The sequence below is a fragment of the Nansenia antarctica genome, assembly GCF_963989245.1.
Source record: "Nansenia antarctica genome assembly, chromosome: 5".
NCBI lineage: Eukaryota > Metazoa > Chordata > Actinopteri > Argentiniformes > Microstomatidae > Nansenia > Nansenia antarctica.
Genome location: NC_137690.1, coordinates 56,827,317 through 56,852,863, shown reverse-complemented (window position 1 = coordinate 56,852,863; position 25,547 = coordinate 56,827,317). Strand labels below are relative to the sequence as shown.

The 25,547-nt window shown below is 42.0% G+C and overlaps 1 protein-coding gene across 1 annotated transcript; it reads right to left on the bottom strand.

Annotated features, from left to right (window-relative positions):
- Positions 1-17,074: 17,074 nt before the first annotated feature.
- tent5bb (terminal nucleotidyltransferase 5Bb) lies at positions 17,075-25,193 on the bottom strand (the record flags this gene model as incomplete). Its single annotated transcript, XM_080530754.1, has 2 exons — positions 17,075-18,100; positions 25,038-25,193. 2 exons carry the CDS (start codon positions 25,191-25,193, stop codon positions 17,075-17,077), a joined length of 1,182 nt encoding a protein of 393 aa, XP_080386880.1.
- Between the last annotated feature and the right edge of the window lie 354 nt (positions 25,194-25,547).

Here is a 25,547-nt window from a genome sequence, read left to right as displayed (position 1 = left end):
CACGGAACAATGGCATACTGAAAAGGCTTCCATTTCTGTAAAGCTTGGTCATAACACAATTCTCTCCAGTTTGTAATTTAGGCAATAATGGAAATCTGCTGGGATCCTTTTTTTTAACAGAGCCAAAATCACTGAATCCTCACTTTGTCTGCCTCCTCTCATCTTCCAGATTCCAAGTAGTGTCCTGCTTTTGGATGCTTAAAAGAGGCTTTCTTTCCCTATTATATGATGCTCATTTTAGGATTTAAGTAGTTTTAAGAACTATTTCTTTATGTGTTTCCTGTAGCCACTCAAACTTTGCTTTCTTTTGTCTAAATCCGTAACTTGAACTTTGCAAACAGAGCGCCACTGCAGGTGCCAGTGTCAACATGCTTAAATTCCATTTGCCTCAAAACACAAACTGTCCTTTTTGAGCTAAATGGCCCATTCACAAACAAACCAGCCCAACTTGAGTCTGGTCTGAACTCCCTCCTGGGCTCCCTCTAGCTGAGTAAGGCTTGTGCTAAGCTAATCTTACTTCCAGTCAGACTTCGGGGCTGACTTGCGCCCAGGACCGCCCAGGCTTAGGCCTACACCTTGTTTTGTAACTGTATCCTGGGGACTGCTGGAATAGTGTTTAGTAGTGTTCAATGAGCAATGGCCTTATACAGGAGACTGGTCCAATGGCACCCTGACGGAGGGGGACAATGGAGAAGCCTGGGAACCGAAACACATGAGGCGGGGAGATGGTAATACTAGAGCCATGATCTGGTCCCCAGCCACAGTCTTGTTTTTGTCAGTATAGTGCCCCATAAAGCAGTGGGGCCTCCCCGCCTATGGGTGTAGGTTCAACCTCTGCGTGTGAAGGGTCAGAGCTGAGCTTCACAGATCCTTTCTCTCTGTGGGTAGTCTGGACATAATATCACTGGCTGACTAACTGACTGACTGACTGTCTGACTGACTGACTGACTGACTGACTGACAATGTGTAGAGGCAGGCAGTAAGACAGGGTTTAGAGACCAAAAGAAATATATGTTTATTCCAGAGCATGCCCTGCCAACAAACTGAGCAAAATTTAATGTGAGCTCAATTCAGCTGCTCTCTGTTCCAAGTTTACAGACTACGTTATGACAGATCACAGTTCACAGCAGGTTCACTTCAAGTAGGAGCGTTACCATGTGTGTTGAGTTTACAGGTATTATCTTCTTTAACGTATCTTAAACAGAACAAGGGAAAGAATCATCAGAAATCGAAAAGCTCAAAAATTAACAATGGATAAGAATCTGTCCTGTCAAAACCGTCCAAGATTTGATGTTTGTTTGATCAATATATATCTGTAATAAAAAATCTGACAATGTATCCAATTACAGATTATGATTGCATGCAGTCTATAATATGATTTTGCATAACTATAATTGTATATGTAAAAAAACACAATGCAAAGTAATGTATATACAACCAAGGATAGTCTGGGAGACATTCATGTGTGGGTTTGGGTGCTAGGGGGAGAAATAAAGGGGTAAACGGGTACCTCCAGTTAAGTCATGGGATCGGAATGTTGAGAAACTGGAAGATAGTTCAAAAAAGAGATTTACTGTATGGCCTGGTCATAATATGGTATGGAATGTAATAGGTAGCTTTCTCTCATACTGCACCCTTCTCTTTGTTCTGGTAATCTCTTAGAGAGAGACACTGGACACACTTGTACTGCTGCAAGCTTGTATTAAAACTTATTATTAATCATTGTTAATGGATTTGTACAGGTCTTCATTCACTGAATTTTGGAGTTCGATACCCAATCGGATTAATTAAGAAGAAAGGGTTATTTTCCTCCAGTACCTAACTCTAGTCATGATAAAGACCAGGCTTTTATCTCCCTGGATGACAAGGCCTCCCCGGTGCTCTGGCATCCATCATTTGGCTAAAGGGCATGGAATCCCTGGTATGAAATGGAGGAAATCGTGTGTTGACTTGAATTTTACTCAACCGCACGCTCTCTGTCCTGGTGGCATGCATGCGTTCTCGCCCCATGCTGTTCCCACTGATTTTATAAACCACATTCATGGTGTTTGCAAACAGCTTTGTCCCCCTCTCGACTGAGGAACGTTTAAAAGACATCGCTAGTTGTTTGACATGTCTACACTGGCCGAGGTTCTTGGCTGAGACAGGGGCATTTTTTTGTGAGAGAGAAGTGTTCTAACGCCATCTGGCAGCTCTCTATCCATATTTCTGTCCAGGACCATTAGCAATCAGTTTCCCATGGGTGGTCTACAGTGCCTCACAGTTATCTCATGACACCCTCCCTAAACAGTCCTTCTTGATGCAGGGGGAGAGAAAATAGTGTCTATCAGAGAGGAGATTCAACCACATAGCTAAACTCTCTCTCTCTCTCTCGGTCTCTCTCTCTCTCCCTCTTTCTCTCCCTCCATCTCTCTCTTTCTTGTTCACCCTCTCTCTCCATCTCTGTCTCTCTCTCGTTCACCCTCTCTCCCCATCTCTCTTTCTTTATCTCCCTCTGTCACTCCTCACTCCTCTTATCCTTCTCTCTTTGCTTTCCTGTGTTTATCTGGACTGAATGGGAGGCACACTCCCACACAGCAGAATTCTGTCAGCCACACGGACCCTGTGACCCTACCCGGCCACTGCGCTATAAAAAGACAGTCAGTTCTCATCCAAACCCATGAAAATCAGAAGCGCCAGCCGCCACCCTTACTTAACCCTCTACATTCTGCCAGAAGCCTCCCCTGCCCTACTGTGCAGACTGCAGTGACTTTTAAAAGAATGCTGCTCAGTTCGTATCAGAGAGTCATAGTAGAACTAGAACAGTGGACATTTTTACCCTCAAAAACTTAACACATAACCATGTGTCTTCCACAAATGAAATCTTTTGTTCTCAGAAAAGTCATTCACTATACGCATTCACGTTTGATTTCAGCACTGAATGGTTATTTAAAGGTGAAGCATGTACACTCGCCAAACACTTTATATTAGGAACACTATACTAATACTGGGTAGGGCCCCCCTTTGCTCTCAAAACAGTCTAAATTATTTGTGGCATTGATTCCACAAGATGTTGGAAACATTCCTTTGAGAGTCCGGTCCATGATGACATGATTGCATCATGCAATTCCTGCAGATTGTTCAGGTACACTTTCAAGCTGTGAATATACCGTTCTATCACATCCCAAAGGTGTCCTATCGGATTCAGATCTGGTGAATGGGAAGGCCACTGAAGAACACTGAACTCAAATGTCATGTTCATGAAACCAGTTTAAGACAACTTTGTGACATGGTGCATTATCATGTTGGAAGTTGCTTGTTTTTAGTCTGCTTACCGTGCGTATATGTTGCTTGCTTTTAGTCTGCTTACCGAATATGTACCCTCCCTTTAACCGCCTAGGATTAATGTATGCTCTTTTAACCCTCTGCTTATATGTACCCTCCTTTTAACCGCCTATGATTAATGTATGCTCTTTTAACCCCCTATGTTATGCCCTTAAGCTAAATGCTTGTCCTGTCTACTTTTTTGTGCCTAGGTCTACCTATATTTTATATTTTAAATGTACTTTTTTCCTCCAGGGAGCCGTATACAACATCATGGCATAGGGACTGCGGATGAAAACTAGCTTTCGGGCTAACTCTGGCGTATTTACAATTTATTTTTGTTTTATTAATATGCACTGTCCCTTGAATAAATAAATGAATCTGAATCTGAAGTAGCCATTAGAAGATGGGTACATTGTGGCCATGAAGGGATGCTACATGGTCAGCAACAATACTCAAATAGGCTGTGGCATTCAAGTGATGACTGATTGGTATTAATGGGCCCAAAGAGTGCCAAGAAAACATTCCCCACACCATTACACCACCTGAATGAATGAGAAGGTGTACAGGTGTTCCTAATAAGTTTGTAAGTGCAGTTGTGCATTTTGCTGCCCTCTTTGGCCACACAGAACATGTGAAAACATTATGTGACAGCAGCTGGTGAAAGCGGGAACAAGTCGGCAACCGACCAAATGTTTAGACTTTTATTCAGAAAAAAGTAAATAAATGTAAACGTTGTTGAAATTCAATGACACACTCGCTAGTCAAGCCAAAACATTGCAATGCAATGGATTCGGTGAGTAAACCCTACTACTCTACACTAACTAGGTAGTAGTGGGGATTACTCACCGAATCCATTGCATTGATATATATATATATATATATATATATATATATATATATATATATATACACACTGTATATATATATTATTATTTTTTACATTTTTCTGAATAAAAGTCTGATTTCTAAGTCGGTTGCCAACTTGTTCCCGGTTTCTCCAGCTGCTGTCACATATTAAAGTGCTTTGTTTGCACCAAAACAGCACACTTCATTAAACATTCTTTATCATGTGATCTCCTTCCTTGATCACTACTGATCAACATGGCCATTTCGCACTATTTTGAAGCTCAAAACTACTTACATGGCATAAAGCATACTTTTTTTTTGCGTTGAAGATATTATTTAGAAATCAAGGCATACTGAATATTACGAATTACAACGTTTTTCCGTGTGATACATTATACGTTCTTAATTTGTTGTTACTGAGGTGTCGCTGTGAGGGAAATGACTTAAAATTAGATGTGAAGAGGACCACTGGCCCAGTCAGACCTGCTTTGAACTCGAAGGAAGATTGATGGACTGTGCAGTGCAGAGGGGGTACAGTTTGTTGATGAAATGGGGTTGTGGGCCATAGACCTGAGTAATGGATGTTTTTCCTCTGTTGCTGACAGTCTTTGACTTATTGAGAGTTGATTGTTTTGGTTTGAAAGGTCAACCATAGTTAACGCAAGGGTGTAATTTACCGTCAGCCACACATGGAATAACTATCAATATGCCGGGTTGTGGTGTGTTGTACATTTTAGCTTTGTTACGTGATTTAGCTAAATAGAAATAGAATTCAGTCCAATAGAAAATGACTTAGTGTACACTTCTTTAAATAGGATTCAAAGAACACGGTCTTCCAGTCTCTGTGGAGGTCCATCCGGCTGTGTGTGTGTGTGTGTGTGTGTGTGTGTGTGTGTGTGTGTGTGTGTGTGTGTGCGCCCAGTGGTTCTTTTCCACCCTATATAAGCACAATGGTGTCCCCTGTCTCCCTAGTTTACTAGGAGGCTGGAGCCTTTTGTCTGAACTAGCTGCTCAGTTGGAAGAAACCATAATTGGAGAGATGAAATAAAAAATGTAAATCCCATAAATGTACCCATTACCCCCCACCATTAATTGTGAGCACACAGGGGAAAGGATTAAGAGGTTTTTGTAAATAGCCAGAACCTGCAGTATTTTTAAGGTTATTGCAGACAATTAAGAAGTGAAGGGGTAACATTTTGATGTCAAAACAGATTGTATCACTTCAAATATACATCTATACTGTACATAAAAAACAAGTGTTTGGAATACAACACATCTGCAATCGATTCACATGCATTACATCTTCACAGTGTTATAACCTACATAAATAATTTAAACCTAATTTGTTATGATATGTATTCATATTACAGAAAATAACGTACTGAACAGAAAAGTAAAGCAAGAAGCCTTGCTTTTTTTCACAGGGATACCTCTGGTGCTGATATGACAATATGCTCTTGGTCAAACATAAGGCACAATCTTCCTCTTTTTCCCTTTCCTGGCACATGAGTATCTCATCCAGTGTAGTTAAGTATTGGTTCTGATCTCTCCTATAATGACAGCTTGCACTTTGATATTATGGTACAAAGGCACAACTTCATACTGCGGTCTTTCATATAATTCAGTGTTTAAATCAGGAATATAAGAGCTCTCTATTTTCTTCTACTGGCTTTTGTCATTTCCAGTTAAGATTTGCATTTGGAGAAACCTCAGCTAAGCAAAATCTTTGGGAAAGCCACATAAAGGGTATTGTATATACTGTGTATCTGAGACCAAAACAATGCTGCCATACAAACCAAACATCTGAGTTGGTATTCTAAAGAACCTTCTTCTGTTCCAACCCCTGTCCTGTGTTTTGGGAAGTCGAAAGCAGAGTTTCCACACAGTATGATACATATAATTAGATAAACTACTCAGGAGACGAGGTTCCACTTCAATCTGGGAGACATTCTATTTTTAGAGTGAGTTCCATGTCAAAATATGTCTCTTTGCTTTCAGATACATTATCACCATGTCTCTTTTTCATATATAGCATACCAGAAACATCTTAATTAACTAACTAGTATCAATTGAGAATTCATTTTGTCACCTGCCTTATGATCCATGTGAAACTGTATAGGTCTTAGCTTACACTGTCAAGTCCTGCTGTTGAAAAGTTCAGATGAAATCTGATGCAGGTTAACTCGCAGCTTCTTGCCAATGTTAAACATCACCTCAAAACTCTTAGGCATGCTTTTGAACCTGTCTCTCACAGTTTGCCGTTAACCAAAGAAATAAAAGTGTGCCAATGATATGGAGTGTAAATACAGTATATGTTTAAGATCCATGGCATGACCTGATGGTTAAGTCCAAATCATTGTGTTATTGATAACTGCTTGTGATTTAGATTCACTAAGGCATGGAACACTTCACTAATGCATGGAACACTTCACTAATGCATGGAACACTTCACTAATGCATGGACAACCTTGGAATCATGGAATCCTCAATGACTCGGGTTGAACGGGTTGATGGTTTTCTTTGACCTCAGGAGAGACAGATGACCCAGCAGGTCTTGAGGGGCGTTTCCACACACTTTTGGAGAATTTGCTATTTGACAAGGAGGTGATAACAGGATGATGTATTTCTTAAGGTTCTGAAACTGTTAACTTTAAAAAGAGGGGTTGACTCAAGTTCATAGACAACTGTCGGTCACACTGTATTTCTCCCAGTTTCATTCATTAAAAACATTAGACGTTTGTTTATACAGGTTGACAATAAAAAACAGATAAGTTCTAATAGTTGGGGGCCTTAGGGATATTTTCGTGCAAATTTGTGCAAAAGCACCAAATTTGGCCCAGATGTAGCTCAGAGTATGCTCTAATGATTTAGCCAGGGCGCCCGAGCCAACGACCACCGGTGTCGCCATGGTGGCCAAATCAATATGGCCGCCCTCCGAAAAAGGTTTTGGCTATAACTTTTGAACCAAATGAACTAGAAATGCAAAACTGGTGTCTATTTTATGTTTTTTGACTATTAGAAACACATTGGAATGCTTATATTTATGATTGGGTGTGTCTGCACCCCTAATTTGCATATTTCCAAGATGGCAACTACTCGAAAGTGAGTTTTATCATATAAACCCCTCAAACGAAGAAACGTTATTTTGGTTGATTATTCCTCCCCTTTAATAATACCAATTGGTATTGTATTTTATATCGTTGGAAAGCCTGATTAGTCTACCAATTGGTATTATTAAAGGGGAGGAAGAATCGACTGAAATAACGTTTCCAAACTTTTTTTGAGGAGTTTAGTTGGGGGCCTAGGGTTATATGAGGTTATGTTCGTGCAAATTTGTGCAAAAGCACCAAATTTGGCCCAGATGTAGCTCAGAATATGCTCTAATTATTTAGCAAGGGCGCCCAAGCCAACGACCACCGGGGTAGTTGCCATCTTGGAAATATGCAAACTAGGGGTCCAGACACACACAATCATAAATATAAGCATTCCAGTGTGTTAGTCAATAGTCAAAAAACATAAAATAGACACCAGGCTTGCATTTCTAGTTCATTTGGTTCAAAAGTTAGAGCCAAAACCTTTTTCGGAGGGCGGCCATATGGATTTGGCCGCCATGGTGGTCGTTGGCTCAGGCGCCCTGGCTAAATCATTAGAACATACTCTGAGCTACATCTGGGCCTCATAGCCTCATATAGCCCTAAGGCCCCCAACTATAAAGTATATATTTTGTACTCTAGCCCTCCCTATATCAGTGGGCCCTTGAGGTTATGATATAAATGTTTTCCACTGAGTAGACAGCTAACTGCTCTTCCCTGATGTGTGCTCACGTTGCTCTCAGATGCTGTGGTGACATGGAGATAAGAAGTGGACACGCGATCACGAACAGCTCCAGTCAAGATTGCATAAATCAGAACTACAGCCATTCTGGCTTTGCGAGTCTGGCAGATTACATTTACATTTACATTTTTGGCATTTAGCAGACGCCTTATTCCAAAGCGACTTACAATCAATACATTTGAATACTAAGCATGTGAATCAGCAATCCACCATTCGTTGCAGGAAGAGTAATCTAGCTCGGGCCCGGGGCCACTGATAGACGGAAAAACCTTCTCCCTATCGCCTTCTACTAAAAAAAAATAGTTTTTGTTTTTTTGGGAGAAACTGAGAAACAGTACAAGTTCTTAGGGACACAGTAGAGGGGAAAGCGGGTGTCTTTAGGAGACATAGTGGTGAGGGATCATGATCATGATTTTGCATAGGGCAAAACTGTAGAAAGATGGTTCTTATGTTAATTTAATCAAATACTAATTCTAATAGTCTACTGTTTTTTTTTTTTCATTGTTATCACTGAAAAGATAAAGCACAAGCTGAAGCTACTATGACTTTTGCCGGGCTCCTAAACTATCAAATTAACAATTTCCCCTTCATGCAAAAAGCTAAAGCATGGTTTCTTTAAACATGAGTCAAATTGTATACAGTATAATTCATTAGTAATCAAAGAAAGAACCCTTCCATGACCAAAATACCCCAAAAGACAATTCTGTACTTTTGTGTACATTTCATATTACATGGATACCTCTATCCCTATATATACATTTACGTTATTTCATCCCCATAATTCTGAATGAGCCACTAGGGATGTGGGACAAGGTCAGGAAATGCCGATGTGGAAGGCTGTGCCCCTCTTTAGGATTTCACTGGCCGGGAGGGCCTCTCTGACTGGCCAGGAGGGCCTCTTTCACTGGCCTATTGCAGTAAGCAGGGAAGAGGAAACAGGTCTACTAATGCACCTACTGATCCCTCTTAGGTCAATTCCTCTACAGCTTTTCAAAGTCGGAGAGAGAGAGAGAGAGAGGGAGTGAGAGATGGAGAGAGAGGGAGGGAGGGAGAGAGAGAGAGGGAGAGAGAGAGAGAGAGAGATGCATAAGGAGTTCGGAATACCTTTTTTCCCAGAGAGGAACTGGAGCTCAGCATTCCTGGCATTGCCACTGACCAGCAAACAATCCTGACTCTATCCTGTGTGTGCTGGTAGGCTGAATGGGCGCAGTGTCTGTGCCTCAGAGCCCGAGTTTGCCCAGTGAGGGAGAGCAGCCAACGGGCCGGTGCACTCAGAGTCCCGGGCCGGCCCAGCCACAGACCCCCGCCGCTAAACCAAACACAGGCCCGTCTGAGACAGCACTGTTGAGCCGCCACATGGGCCCGACCACCGCTGAAAACACACTCCAGAAAATAAACAGCACGGGGCCCGAGAAGAGCAAATATTTGATCAATTTGAGAAAGACGAGGAAGAAGATGAACGTCGTTCTATGGAGGAGGAGCGGGACGAGGAGAGAGTTCAGGGAGAACTGGGGATGAAAGCTCCCACTCGGGTTCTATTTTTCCTCGGTTAATTGGAAGCATTCATCATGTTGAAGGCACCTGTGTAGTGATATGTTAAAAGGAAGAAAAAAAACGTTGCAGAGAGGAAATTGTTATTCCAACTCTTCTGTTCCAGTGGAGTTAATGAAACTGCAAGGAGCTTTAGATAGAGAGAGAGTGATATAGAGAGAGTGATATAGAGAGAGTATATGTGTGTTCGCTGTGGGGCAAATATATTCGTCCTGAAAGACACGAGAGTTGCAGGGCTGATTACTGCTCAGTTAATCTGCATGAGTCACTGTGTGAGCTGCTGAGGAGAAAGGTGTATGTTACACCAGACTCCTCAACCCCCACCCACCTCACCCCCTACCCTCCTCACTCCCCACCGCCCTCACCTTTCCTCAGGAATGTCTGCTCTGATATGGCTGTGCAGCCTGTCTGCAGCTCCTTTGCACAATAACTCCTCACTTATCTCCCGTTCTACGACGCAATAAAGGAAGCAGCTTTTTTAGTGCAACTTACCTCTGACAGCTACTGCACCCTTCATGGCCTGGAAAGAAGTCCCCATGACATCATAAAATGATTGAACTTTAATGCTCGCATAACTCACCTGCACACAAACAAAGTGTGTGTGCAGTGGTGTGAGGTTCAGTTAACTTATTCCCAAAATGAATTTAAGAAGTGGAAGTGATGCTCCTTTCTCCTGTAGTCTAGGGTTAGGAGAGGCACCCACCCCACCCACCCACCCTCCCACCCCCGCCCGCCCGCCCAAGCCCAGCACACTCAGAGCACACTTCTATCCATCTCGGAGCAGATTGAATGTCATTTTCCCCTGAATCCTAGCCAGGTTTGAATCTCTGCCATATGGCCTTGAACCTCCTCAGCCTCCTCAGAACGCCTGCTGAGCCATATTTCATAAAGAAATATCAACACTTCCCATGGAGCATCGCCTCTCTATAGCAACCATCATACAGCTCTAGGAGATCCAACACCACGCTATCAAAAAAAAGACCCACAGTGATGGAAAGCAGGGGGCATTTATGCAAAAAGTACAAACTTCTAGAGCTTGTGTTTACATTGGAAACATACAGTATTTAGTTTTTCCCAAGGTAGATATTTGTTTTTCCCAAATCATCCTTGGATTAATCTGTTTATTTACTGGAGATGAGGTTTGCATGTGTTTGAATGTATATAGCTGGAAAAAGGATATGATAGTTATTAATTATTTGTATGATGCATTTTTGCTTAGACATCATGTCATGAACTGAGGAAGCATAGCATAGCATGTGTAGATCAGGGGCCTCATTTATAATAAAACTTCATCTTTGACTTTCACGTAAGCACATTTTTCTAAACGGACGTAAGCATTATTTATAAAACGGGCTGCGCTTGTTTCAAATTGCGTACGTGCTTCCTTCTAAATACCAACGCAGGTAAAATGAACGCAGGTGAATGAGGTTTGTATTAACGCCTGTGATAGCGGCTCAATTATAGCGGCTCAATTATAGCGGCTGAATTAAGCCAAGTGCTATAATATAGGGTAGGCGTTCGTCTGGAAGCGGGAGAGGGCAGAGAAGGGTGGCTTCTCGGTAAGTTGCATTTGTAACGTTTGATCATGACAACTAACCAGGCACATGCTTATACTCAGTACTCAAATTGTAAAAGAAAATCAGGGGAGGTGGTGGTTTTATCATATGAGGACAATTTTAGCATCCCCACAGCGTCAGTGACTTCAGTGTCAGTGACTTGGTAAACATGTCATTGCATGTGTGCGTGCCCCCTCGCACCTTGAAATAGCAGTAATACCACGTAAAATGACATAATGGATGGAAAGGGGGGATGGCAGTTTTAGAAGGGGGATGATTTTGACTGTTTTTATTTCAGGGGGGATGGCATCCCCCCTGAAATAAAAACAGTCAAAATCATCCCCCAATCATCCCCCCTCAACTCGAGTGCTGCTTATACTGTAATAATATAATGGTCTTATTCTTATCAAGTGACATTGAAAACATGACTCCCTTTGCGAACTCCCAGACACCGGAGAAAATCCAGTATAATTTAGCGCGTGGCCGGGTACGCACGGTCAATACCCGACGTAGAGCTACGATCGTTTCCACGGTCAAATTGACTCAAGTTGAAATTGTATAAATCACTACGTTGACATGGTTTTCTACGTACGACACGGGTAAGATCAACATTTGATCTGAGTACTTTCTATAAATGAGGCCCCTGGACTTGATAAAACTCCAACAGTACACACATATTCCAACACTAAACATTATTTCGGGACAGAAAATATGTTATGTTATGTAACATGTCAAATGTAAAGTATGTTATACATAACCATACAAAAATGGTTGTGAAAATGTTTGAAGTCATGAGTTATAGTTCTTCCAATATGCTCCATATTTATTTTCTCAACTAACTGACCCTGGGTTGTGTTGAGCTTCCATGCCCAGCCCTCACCATGTTTCCCAGATGTGTGATAGTCTAGTGGTTGTGCCACAAATCAGTTCAAACAGATGAGTGTGAGTGTTGAAGATGTGTTCAGCATAGGCCTCCTGAAGGATGTGCCTATGGGCTGGGGAGAGGCCATAATACCCTACCGGCCTTTCCTATGTTATTACATAACAATGTTACATAAGCCTAAACTGCCGTAAACTGAAGACCTACTGATATACAAGGTCCAGTTTGCAGTAATGGCCCAGCAGGGAGTGCAACCAAGGGCAGAATGGAATCTGCAATCAATCGTGATCTGTGAGAATCTCCAGGCACCGATCACTCAGAGGTAGATTTTCACCTGATTTGGCAGGTGATCAAAATGTCTGCACCATTCATGACTTCACTGGAGTGATGAAGTTAAATGGAAGCCAGCGATCCAAGCCATAAGAGATCTCTATGCCAGCCAGGTCCAAGCAGATCCATATGCAAACAGCAGCGGCTCTGGGTGTGAAGAAGTCTGTAATATGCCAGCAGTCTTGGGGCAAAAGAGTTCTCAGAGATCAGTGGTCTGTTTTCCCAGGGGTTGTTGGTGGAGTCTCTTGCAATGTTGAAAGGGAGAGAATTTTCCCCCCTCTGTTAATAGTCTGGTGGCCCCATTTGCTACTGTGTTCATTAATATTTATGAGGCAGGAGCTCCTCACGGGGGCCCAGGGGTGACAAACAGTACGACCTTTCAGAGGACCAGTGTTTACTGTGCCTGACAGGAAGCAAGGCGGATAGGGGAGGGGACCCTTCGTCTGCCCCCTCTCTCTAAACTAAATGAAAGCAAGCTGGTGTTTCGCCCAAGCAGATGTTCGGCGATGGTTTTTGTAATAACATTGGTTTTTGCCTTTTGATGCTGCGATGACATCGACTGCAACAGGGCTGTGAGTGTACAGTATGTGCATGTGTGCTTAACCTCCACCTCTGGCTTTTCACAGACAAAGTGAGCTTTTGTGCCATTTCAAGACATGACATTTCCATTTACGAAGACTTTTTCCCAAAATGGTCTCATTCACTTAGTGCTTCTTCTTTGTTTACTGACTACACCCTGTCTGGTTGTCTTTCTTCAAAACTTTGTTCATTATTTTCGGTCTGGCAACATCTCAACAGGATAAGCTTTTAGTTAAGTTTACTTAGTGAGTGTTCCCTCCCATGTTTGTCAGGAAAACACAGAGGGACTGTGCAGTCTACACTCTTAGAAAAAAAAGGTTCTACAAGAACCCAAAGGGGTTCTTCAGCTGTCCCTGTGGGAGAACCTTTTGAGGAACCTTTTAAGGTTACCCCACAGTGACAGCTGAGGAACCTTTTTGGAACCCTTTTGTGTAAGAGTAGATTATGCCTTCAATACCGTTTATATTAGCTAACTCCATTTAATATGTTCCACTTCTTTAACATGTTCTCCTGGTTTGATCCTGACCTTGAATGTAGATGTGGATTAGCCCAGACAGTTGCTAATTATATGTTGCCCCATTCATAGGTGCGCACTCAGGCAACTACTGTAAGTGGTATAAATTGTTACCAGGGCAGTAGTTTATACTCTGGCCAATAGCAAAACGTCTCTTTCGAGGAAGTTACTGCAATTTAGACACTAACATGCTAGCGACGTTGCAAGTGGCCCACAGTATCGGGGCCAGCACACTTTAGGTAGCTAAAGTATCAAGAAAAAGGGACATTTCATATTGTTGTCATTGGTAAGACAATATAACAACATAGAGTCATAATGACAAATGACATATATGATACTGTAATATTGCATCAATGGCAAGAGTCATGATATGAGGGTTAAAGTGAAATGCTAAATAATTATTTAAGGGATACACCCAAGAATTTCATCCACATTTGGGGGCAACCCCTGGCATTGCAGAACAACAAACCAACATCACCAACAAGCAACCACTTTGAATACCTTTGGGTCCATAAATAGCTATTCAAAACTCCTGAAATTGCCTGCAAACGGCATGATGATGGAGTAATGCCATTACGCACAGCAATAAACAAGTTTATGGGAGAACTTCAGCGCCACTTCCTTCATTCTTCAGCTGTAAAGACTGAAATTAGTATCAATGTTCTGTTGCCCAGTTATTCATTCAGTCTTGGATTAGGGTATTTATTTGTTTATATTATTTTTTGATCAGGGACTTTGGGTATATTCGGTCTCTTATATAACACTGTTTGTTTTTGATGATGGCTTCTAAACTTAAAAGCACAGCCCTTGCAGCTTTCTTTTATCTATAAAGGACCTTTTGATGATAGGACTTCCCTTCTTATTTCCCAGTATCCCTCTCCTCTAATTGTAAACATGTCTTCACGCTCTGTTACCTCTCAACCTCATCTTTCCCCTTTATTGCTCTTTTCAAGGCAAAAACACACACAGACACACACACACAGACACACACACAGACACACACACACACACACACACACACACACACCCTCAGTTGAACATGTATTATCTTCTGTGACAGGCTCTTGTTGCATTTTATTGAAGAATATGTTCTTTGTTTATGTGTTTTTCTGGTTTCCTTAGCGATGCAGAGTGGGAGTTACTGTAGGGGTTAGTGATGGCAGGTTTGTTACCTTGGATACAAAGCTTACCCTCTGGCCCTCCTCTCTTCCTGACCTCTTCCCACAGGTGGGATCCCTCACCACTACTCATGCACAGGGAAGCTCCTAAACACAACATTACTAAGGCCCAATCAGCTAGCATACATGTGTACAGCTTCCCTTGACCAGACAGACAGACAGACAGACAGACCCAAACACCCAGACAGACACAAGGATGGGTGTGGGGTTGCCGTCCAGAGCAGATGACTCAGAAGGGAAAATATGATAATGGGTCAAAATGAGCTCCAAAGTCTGTGGTGGGACAGCAACCCTGCTGGCATAGTGCTAGAGCGCTGCCCACCCAAGTAGTACTGGGAAGACGTGGAGGGATGAGTAGGGAGAGCTGCCGCCACAGTAGGAGAGCTTGGGACTTGGGACTCAACCTTGAGATGCTGTTCAGCCAATGAGAGCGTACTTAGCGGTAGCTGTCCTTTACCCATGTGTCTCTGCCTTTGTGTGTCCACTTTTTGCCTCTATATTTGGTATGGTTTGGTATGTCTATTTGTCACCGATATTGTGGTATTTAGACTGTAGTATGAGCCTTTTCTGATATACTGTAGAATGAACAGAATCTGATTTGATATCATGCATGGATATACAAAAGTAGATGATTGATGCCATTGCTGTGTGATATTCAATTACTTCACTGGCTAAATAGCTGTAACACTTATATCGAGTCTACGATATAAATGATAGAATATGTCTTCCATAGCAGCCCATTAGGGATCTAAAATGAACACCATGGGAAGCAGGCTTTGCCCTGGTGCACTAATTGCTATTCCAGATTTCCACTCTACATATAACACAGCTCAGTGGATGAGTCATGAACGTCCAGCCCACCAAGCCTAGAAATCATCAGTTCACTAAAACAGTAAGACAACCCCTGTCTCAATGCTACATTTCATGTGTGTTTATTCCAGTGGAAAGCTCCAAGGGTGTTCTATATTTCCCAGTGCCTTTCTGTAACAGTTTAGGATAAATGGCCGACAGCTATTCCCTTGTCACATTTTCTCGCCTCTTAAATCACAATGACGGACTATGCTTTTAAACAAACTTTTATAAAGATATGATAATAATATTAACAGTAATAATCATCATCATCATTATCATAATCATCTGTTAAAAGGACAAGTATGTTCTGTACTGTTTATATCAGTTTATTTCTTTACATATTTTTATATGTCGTAAATCACAAAAGCGCATACCATGAAAAACACATTGAGGTAAAACTAAAGGTCATAGACAAACCTGTGTTGGAGAGTTGATTGTGAATTCTACCTTGAACGTGGGTTCAACAGACATAAACATCCTTCAGGCAAAAGCACTCCTCAAATGAAATTCAAGACTACCTGTTCTGAAATTCCTCCTTCCCCATTTTATCACCTGGTCCTCAGCTGCCTCCTCAGCCAAAAAACACACAGAAAACAATTCATCCAAGAAAAGCAAAAGCAATCTCCCCCTTTTCATTGAGGCAGGGGGGCAAGGAAACCCCTCATTGGTCACACACATGCAGCCAGAACCAAAGGCTAATGTATAGGCTGGAGCAAAGGGCATTCCGTTTCCCATGGAAACGCAGTGCGAACAAGCAAGTGTTTGTATGAGGCCTTGCTATCTGGAACGCCCACGGTGCAAGGGAGAGAGAGGGGATGCCTTTACAAGTCACATCCCCTGGCTCTGACAGATTTAATGTGTACTAAAACAGACCACACTACTAGCGGGTCTGGGTGTCTTATCATTCCAATCGGATGTTTATTTTCTGATACTAATGTTTTATACAGATATGCCTGAGACCTGTTTGAATGTGTAGAATAAAGAGATTGTACCATTTAACATTTTAGATTTTTTTTTAATGATTTGAAAAGGAAATACCTTGACCCTTGATAAAGAAATGTACAGTAACCTGGGTGGAAACAATTGAAAGTCCTTAATTTACAGAGCAACTTCTTTAAGACGTTGGTTGGTTTTAGGCACTTAGATTCACAAAAGTATTTATTTTACGCAAAGAAGAAATTAATTATTTGTCCCACATAAAAAGGTCAGTTGAAACCACAGTCAGAACAAAATAAAGCTTTTCTGGTTTCTTTTAACTTATTTACATTTTTCTGTCATTTCATACGTTTCCCCAAGAGGGGAGTTATCTTTTCAAAATCACATTTCAACTCTTCCCCATAAATCCATGGACCAACACAGACGTACGTACAACAAAGCACGTGATACTTTTTGAACAACAAAATTAGAACAGCTTGAATCAGATTTACAGCAGTATTCATTAACATAACTTAGTGGGATGGATTGCAATTTAAGATTTGGCAAAAAGATACAAAGATTCAATTTTTTGGGTCCACAGTGGGTCTCCCACAAAAAGCCACGTTGCTACAGATGGACTGAACCCTCTATTGAACCTCTTAGCTCATCACATTAACATGAAACCAAAACTAAAACGTTTAAAAGACATGTCATAGTCCTAATATGGCACTGCTCAGCTGCAGGGCAGCCATGTCCGATGATAAGAGTTACTGCAGGCCATGGGCGACTGCACGCGTGCCACATAGTAATTGCTGAAGTTGAGGTCTCTGACATAGGGTGCAGGCTGGTAGTAACAGGTGATGTTGGCGAGAGCGGGGATGGCATTCTGCTCCGCCATAACCCGCAGTGCCAGCGCAGAGATGAGTGCCAGCGTCTGCCGGCGCTCGTGGCCCATCAGGCACACAGTGCTCTCGTCCACCACGTTCCTCAGCGTCACCAGGCACTCGTAGCGCTTGTGCTCCATGCCCCCAAAGTGGTTCTGCAGATAGGCCTCCAGCTTGCGCTGCTGCTCACCGATGTCAGAGAAGTCGATGAAGAACCGCGAGCACATGTAGCGCTGCAGCAGCTTCATCTTGGCTTCAGAGTCCGGCCGGAACCCCCGCACCAGCAAGTGGCAGTACTTGAGGAGCCCTCCGCCTCGGATCTCCTCTGGACAGCGTGTGGCGATCGTCTTGGTGCGGAGGTGGCCCAGGGCCACCTCAAAGTCCCCATACATACTCTCCCCCAGCACAGTGGGGTGGAAGCTCTCAGACATGGCTGTTTCTGAGCAGCGATCAAACAGCAGCAGGGAGTCCAGGGTGATCTGGAATGAGTCCACACTGAACTCAAACTGCCTCCGCAGCGAGTCCACAAACTTCAGCTCCACATTCTTGCCGTGGTTGTTGCACAGGGAGATGAGGCTCCAGCGGTCTGTGTCATTGCAAACCTTCACCAGCTTTTGTACGTAAGCCTCCTTCAGCGTCAGCGCCGAGATACGCTCTCGGCTCACCCTCGGGGGCAGGAACTCAACCAGGCTGTCCAGCACCACGTCCTTCACCACACGGAAGGTCTTGTCATCGGTCAGATCCAGGCCAAAGATCAGGTCCAGGTCCTTGTAGCCCATGCCCGTCTCCTGGTGGAGCACATAGCTGGCCGCTGAGCCGTTAAGCTTCACATCCCGTACGATCACACCACGCTCCTCCAGACGAGCCCTGACCACCTGGGGAGAGAGGAGAGCAATATGTGTGAGGGATCTGTGCACAGGCATGAAAGTATGCAGGTGATTCATCCAAATAAGACAGACAATACAGGTTACAGCATGTCTCAGCAATGGAGCTTTTATGGTCACTGCTTCTTTGATATGGTAAGATTTACATTTCAATCAAATTGAAATGGCTAGCTTTCAGGAAATTATGTTAGAATGAAGATAAGAGGCTAAAATCCATCATGCCAAGTGATTTGTTTGAGGACAGAACCTAAAGGAAACAACCAATCAACACATCACACAAACAAACCCATTACAGAAACTGGTAGGCAGCTGTAAAATGGTGAGAAATCATGTATTATTTTTTTGTGAGATTATTACCTCAGATAATTAAAATGTCACCCTCATCTCTCTACACTATGAACTGTACATACTGTATTAACTAGAGCATGCAGTGTGAGCATGTGTCTCACATGTGTCAGAAACTCACTTAAGCATAGATAAGATGTGCATAACACTGAAGAAATCCATTACAGTTTTTCCCAATTTAAACACATTTCCTGAAACTATAGTTCAATTTCTCAAAACTCTAAACACAAAACTGGAAAAACTCTTGTTAAAACTCTTCTCAAAATCTCTTCTTTCTGATTCTTTCCACCAAAACGATATACACATCATATGATTATCTCTTACAAAGCAACAATGAAACACTGGTGTGCTAAATTTAAAACACTATCATCAAAATAGTGTTTATATATGTTTTGGCTTCATGAGGCCATGTTACATATTTAAGGTTTAGGGGGGGGGGGGGGTTTGTCCCAAAATGGGTTGCAATTGTATGGTACATACAGTATAAAGACTATTGTATCTATACTGTATAGAAGACCATATAAATAATGCATTGACACAATCATCATCATCATCATCATCATCATCATATCATAATAGGATATAATTCACATTTGTCTATCCAAGAAGATCCAATTGGGCTAAACTCACAACCCACCTTCCCAGTCATACTGTAAACTTATAGTTGATACTGCAACATTGCTCCTGGTGCACTTGTTGTTGTTGTTGTTGCGAGACATTTTTATGTTTTTCTGTGAACATGTGCTCTAAATGAATTGCCCCTGGGACTAATAAAGTTGTTTGAATTGAATTGAATTGGTAGTTCTGAGAACACACAAAATGTACCTATTTTGGCAAAACTCACAGTAATTGCACTGATAGGTAAAATTAAAAACACTACAGTACAGAAAATGTTTAGATTGTCTTTCTGGGGATGTAATGATGAAATCAGTGCAGAAATATTAAAAGGTAACTAAGAAAAGATTTATTTGTTACTGTAATACAGTAAAAAGTTTTTCGTTTCCAGTTGAACAAAGTGTGCTAAATGATGCGATTTGTGCTTAGAGTTGAGCAAAAATGTGATTCAGAATTTCTATTTGAGTGAAAAGAATGGAATTGTGCTTAGAGTTTAGCGGTCTTCGGTCTTGTTGTTGATACATGAGCTTCAAGTTTTCAGAGTTGTGTTTATAGTTCCATTTCTTGTGTGTATACAATGGAGAAAAACCTGCCTGTCTGCCAGTGACTTTATCATCCTCTGTCCTACTATGTACTGTAGTAACCTGCTTGTGAAAATCTAACTCAACTCCCCTGGCTTCCACTGTATCTTCACAGGGGGATAGAGTTATCTAAGCTGTATGAAGCGGGGCACAGTTCCCATAATGCATAGAGGTTTACTCTGGGAAATGACAAGCAAATGCTTGTCTTCTCTAAGAGCCTCTGGCATCACTTTCACTGGAGGAACTCCAGGTGACCTATTGTGTAGGTTATCTACATGCATAACAATCAGAGAGCCAAAGGGTTTCAGACATGAACTTTTAATCTCATGATTATCCCATATTGAGAAGTTCCTGTCATATCAACATACTTTGGCAGAGAAATTGCTTACCTGGTTATTAAGTCATTCACAAACACACACAAACTGCTGGAATATGGACAACTGCTGAGGTAAAGACATTACTGTAAGCTTCTTCCTGTCTGTTGCATCACTCAAAAGTGACCAAGGAGAGAAAAACAAGAAACTGGGCCAGTCCTTGGGAGATTGTGTTCTGGTCCTAGACATCAGGCGTACCATGCTGCTCCCTAAAAAAAAAAAATGCTCTGCCATCTTCCTTTATCCAAACAGTGGATCAACCTGTTAAGTATTCAACCAGGTATGTAACCTTGGCCACACACAATCACATAACTTTCCAGTTCAGATGTCACAAGTTAAGCCTACAATAGACGTCATTAACACATAAGCTGCCTTTCCTTTATCAAAAACCTTCTTTGTCCTTTGCTTTGCTACGTCACATTTCAAGGCAAAGTGAATATCTGTGTCTCATCTTTGCACCAGCTCAAGATCAACACGCTATACTGTGCAACCTTTTTCTGAGACAGTCAGTTTGGCTTGGGAGGCTTGCCACACAAAAAGCCAAGCCTAAGACATTAAGCTGCCTCGCCTTCACCACTTTGGCAGAGAGGTGGTTTGCACTTCCATTCATGAACTTAGGTAACTTCCTCTCTCCTGCCACCCTTAAACCAAAGTGTGAGGCTCCCTGTTTGTACTGTTGCTGTATGCAATGGCCTTCAACTTTACCCTCTTTATCCGGACCCAAAGACACACAATCTTACTGTTTTGTGACAGAATGAATGGTACTTAGCCACTATGAAACAAGTTGGGGGGAAGCCCAGTAGTGCTTACCAGGGAAACACTGCCATGAAAAAGGCTATAGAGGAAAAGGTTCAAATGTAAACTAAAAGTCGAGAAATAAAAGTTGATTTTCAACGCGATCCTTTTTGGGAATGACATGACATAAACATTTCCAACAAAAGCTGTTATTGGAACTCTACTCATCTGCATTTCTTCCAGTGAGGAAAGCAATGTGTTTATTATTTATATTGGTAACCCAACGTCTCAAAACAGATGATCAGTAATAAAACATTAAGAATACAGTATGGAAGATACTTTTTGTTATTTCTGTATGGAACAAACAGAGGAATATTAAAAATGTTCTGGTGTCCCTGTGGAACAGGACTCCAGGACTGCCTTTCAGCTAATGGCAGTCTTGAATTTTGATAAACAACAGGCCTGTCTCACCCTGGGTTGGGTATCAATGACCACTATAGGGTAACTATTATACCCTATAGGGAACAAACAAAGATTATGTCCTTACCCTAACAGCCTCCAGTAACAATGGATAAGTCCAATGGCAAAGTAACTGAGATAATAGAAGAGGTCTGCATGTCTGCAATTCTCAAGTTTCAAATTACCAAAAAGCTCATATTACGAAGGTTTAAGGGATGAAGAGCCCACTCAATATAACAAACAACAGTTTTAGGATCACTAAATACTTAAAATACTATAATTTGTGAATTGGATTCAATGAATTGCGTCCCCTCCTGCTTCAGGCTAACGGGTTAGTGATACATGGCTTGTAAACAAACGTACGTTTTAGGACGTGTTCAAAAGCAAGGACTGTGTGATCATCTAATTATGTGTAGTTATGTGTTTTTAGCATGTTGATGTTCTATCAGCATGTTGTGATGTGCTAAACATGCAGTTAGATGTTCATAGCGATGTTCCTTCTTAGCTGCTAGCTAGCTACCAACTTGATGGTAGCAAACGTGTCTGTTTTGATTGAGAGCGAGTTTCTACGGTATTTGGTTTGAGGTGTACCTACAACAATGTATGACATAATTTGAAAGCTTACAATCTGCACTTAATAATAATTAAATTAAATTAAGAAAAATTACCTTGCCCTACTTTTTCACTAGACTGTCACAAATAAACATTTTTTAAAAATATATCATAATGGAGGATGCTCCAGAGAAGTGTTTCTCAACGTATACAAGAGGCCACCCAAGTAATGCAAATCTTTATTCTACCCTACACTAACACATCTGATTCAACATATCAATGAATGAGTTAAATCAGTGAGTGATTTAGTGAGTGATAGTGCAAGGCTAGACAAAAAATGTGCAATGCCTAGGGATCCCCCAGGAATAGGTTAGGAAGAAACACTGCTTCAGTGCACTTGTTTCCTCCACCACTCATGAAGCAGTGGCCAGTCCATTCCCACATTACGCAAATGCACCTGGTTGGGTTGAGCAAGGGGGAACACTTCCGCCAACACCGAGCAAGAGACTTGTAAAAGTACCACAAACAGACCAGACTGTCTGGTGTTGACAACGCCTTGGCGATGAACACCGACGTTCTGCTTTTCTACTTTTCTACAGTCTGAATAGTTTCCTCTTCCATTTAATTTGTTGTGGCCTGAGCGTATTTTATTATTCCTGTTTGAAATGGGCCAGTCATTTGCCAACCCATAGTTCCCTGGATACTACGGTAATACTGTAAAAGCAGTGGGCAGCGAGTCACATCAGGCTCTGCCAAGGAAATGGCAACAGTGAATGAGATGTTTATTAGTCCCTCCCTGCCACTCTCATCCGATCCAAACTCAGCCCAGTCTCCTGTAACTGTAGGTGGGCAAGCAGGAGCAGATGGTGGCTTCTCCTCAGATGTGAACGACCTCCTTGAATTTCCTCCACATGATTGGTCAATATCACCTGTATGTCCAAGTCTAAATGGGTTCCATAGTGAGAACCATCCTGAACATAAAACTGGTCCTATCCCACTTCGATGAGATGAAGGCTTTCAACCTGTGGTTCTACAGACACTTGGGAAGGAGCCTAGCCTCAAATCTCTCCTCGACTCTAGCCATAATTATGGATAAAACAGAGTGGAGAAGTCAGACATGCATTTCATTATACAGTATGTGGAGTTCAGCTGGCATCTTACCAGATAAGAGTACAAATGGCCTCTTTGAAAAACAACCATGTAGGCGACTAACAGGGCTTCACTGACAACCTAAACTACTTTCTTGCTACTTGGTGGAGAGACGTGTGGTATCATCTTGTTGCCCACTCTTTACAACAATAGGCCTCCTGAGGAGTTGGCTTACAGTCTGGCAAGAGGTGCAACAGAATCAGGCGACTGGTCTTCACTTACTGCAGTGATACCATGTCAGCTCTGACCCACAAGTTCACTGTTACTGCAGTGACTAATCCAATATTTGCATTTTGCTCCCAAAAAATCGCCACCACCCAGGAAATTGGAGCCCACTTCCAGTAATCCCACAGTGGTGAAACCAGAGCGCGAAGAAAAGGACCTGCCTAAAGCATGAAGACAAGCGCTTTACTCTGTACAGTCTCAATTCTACAGCCTGAATTTAAATCGAGCAAAGCTGGATGGAAATCAAGCTCTCCTCTCCAGGCCAACTAAAACATACCTCCACCCCCATTATCCCACACTATAAATTATGTAACAAACTAAGGCATTTTTGATCTGGTTTTGTCATCTGGGTGGCACGAAACCACTGGGTAGTTCATCAGTACCTGTTTATCGTGTGCTTATCTATCATCCATCCAATGCACTACTAAATCATGTGCTGCCGTTAAGCACTCTGGATTAAACTGAATAGGAGTGAGGAGTGTACAGTTAAGTGCATAGACCACACATCAGAACAGAGGTGTCAGCAACAATCCGAGTTCCTATTTACAACTCCCAAGGCTCACACAATGAAATTGAGTCCTACCTCAAACAGATGTTATCTGAATGAGAGTTTTCAACAAACACCCCATTTAATGTCCTAAATGACCTCAAAAAAAGGCATGTTGCTTCGTTGAAAGAAAAACATTTAGATCCTGGTTACTGCGTTCCATGGGAATTCAAGAGGAAGGAAAATCATGAGTGTATATATCCAGTAATTTTTAATGCAGATGTTATACTGTAGGTCTGGATGTTAAGAACCTCCTAGTGACTTGTCAGTGGGTGTTTTCTTTGTAATGAACAACATTCATATACGTATACTTCACATGCTCCATGTATGAATTACAGGCTTCATTGAGAAACAAAGTAAAAGTGGAAAAGAAAATTCCATTCTCAGTCTGTCTATCCTTGGCGACTTGTAATTCAATCTTCGATCTTTCCCTCTGCCTGCATGAAAGTCCTATATTTTCACAAGACCCAAATGGCTGTGGTAGCAAAGGCAGAAAAGTGAGATAGTGGAAAATTGCAGTTAAAGCATTAGCTCATCTAGTCTCCTGTCTGTACTGAGTGTCAATGATACCATTTTTGTCTGCTGATTCAATCTTATAGGGCCAGATATTCAAATGGACAGCACAACAGTAATAGGTGCAGTGGACTTTATTCTTGTGTTACCGTCAATGCGGCCTCAATCAATGTGTGTGTGTGCGTGTGTGAGTGTGAGTGTGAGTGTGAGTGTGAGTGTGAGTGTGAGTGTGAGTGTGAGTGTGTGTGTGTGTGTGTGTGTGTGTGTGTGTGTGTGTGTGTGTGTGTGTGTGTGTGTGTGTGTGTGTGTGTGTGTGTGTGTGTGTGTGTGCGTGCGTGTGTGTGTGCGTGTGCGTGTGTGTGTGTGGTGGTGTGCGCGCAGGTGTGCGTGAAAGACAGATTGACCGAGAATAGACCTCTCCACACAGAATCATGAATTGGCAATATTCACGAATGCATAATGATAACTAAAGTCTTCTTTCAAGATCAAGTCTTCCAGACATCAAACAGGATGTGTTTGAATTTTAAATCATTTATAATTCACAATAAACCCCACCTGGTAGAGACAATACAATCAATACAATGAAGATCAAATTAAATTAAATTGAGATTATACTGACCATGCAAACACATCATAAAATAATTGACGATTATATCATGATGATTCAGACCATTCTAGAGCCGCAGCAAACATCGTTATTTCATAGAAAGTATAGTCTAACAGTACATGCTCTAGTTACAGTAAGTGACACGTTTGATAAGATATGGCTGAAACAATTCCTCTCCCTTTTTGGTGACAGTAGGCTACCCTCACGCAATCCCTTATTATCTCACCTGGACAATTTGTCGGGGTTGAACTGAGAGCGTGGGGAAGTTTCCTCGTCCGTGAATAGGGACGCTCTCCCCCAGGATGGAGTCCAGACGCTGCACCTGATCCCAAGACAACACACAAAACCGCCGACTCTGCTCCGACTCATCACCGGCGGACATGACGATGGGACGCAAAAAAGTGTTCAAATCTTCTGAAGTGTTGTCGATATATTACGAACAGTACCGGAGCAATCCCAAAAGTTTTATGTAGTTTTTTTTAATTTTTTAAATTGGAATGACAATTCTATTCTTCACAAAACATATAAAGTCAGTCCTGGGCTGTTCTCAGAAGACACTTGAAAAATAACTTTAAAGTCAATCTATTAGCCGAACTGCTCGTGGGTAAGTGATATCAACGCGTATCTCCAAAAGTGCTATTTCGCTGTGATAATCTTCAAACTGTACTGTAATCTACTTCGAAGCATGCAGCCGGGTTTTAAGAAAATGGGATTACCATAAGCGTCCCTATTGGCT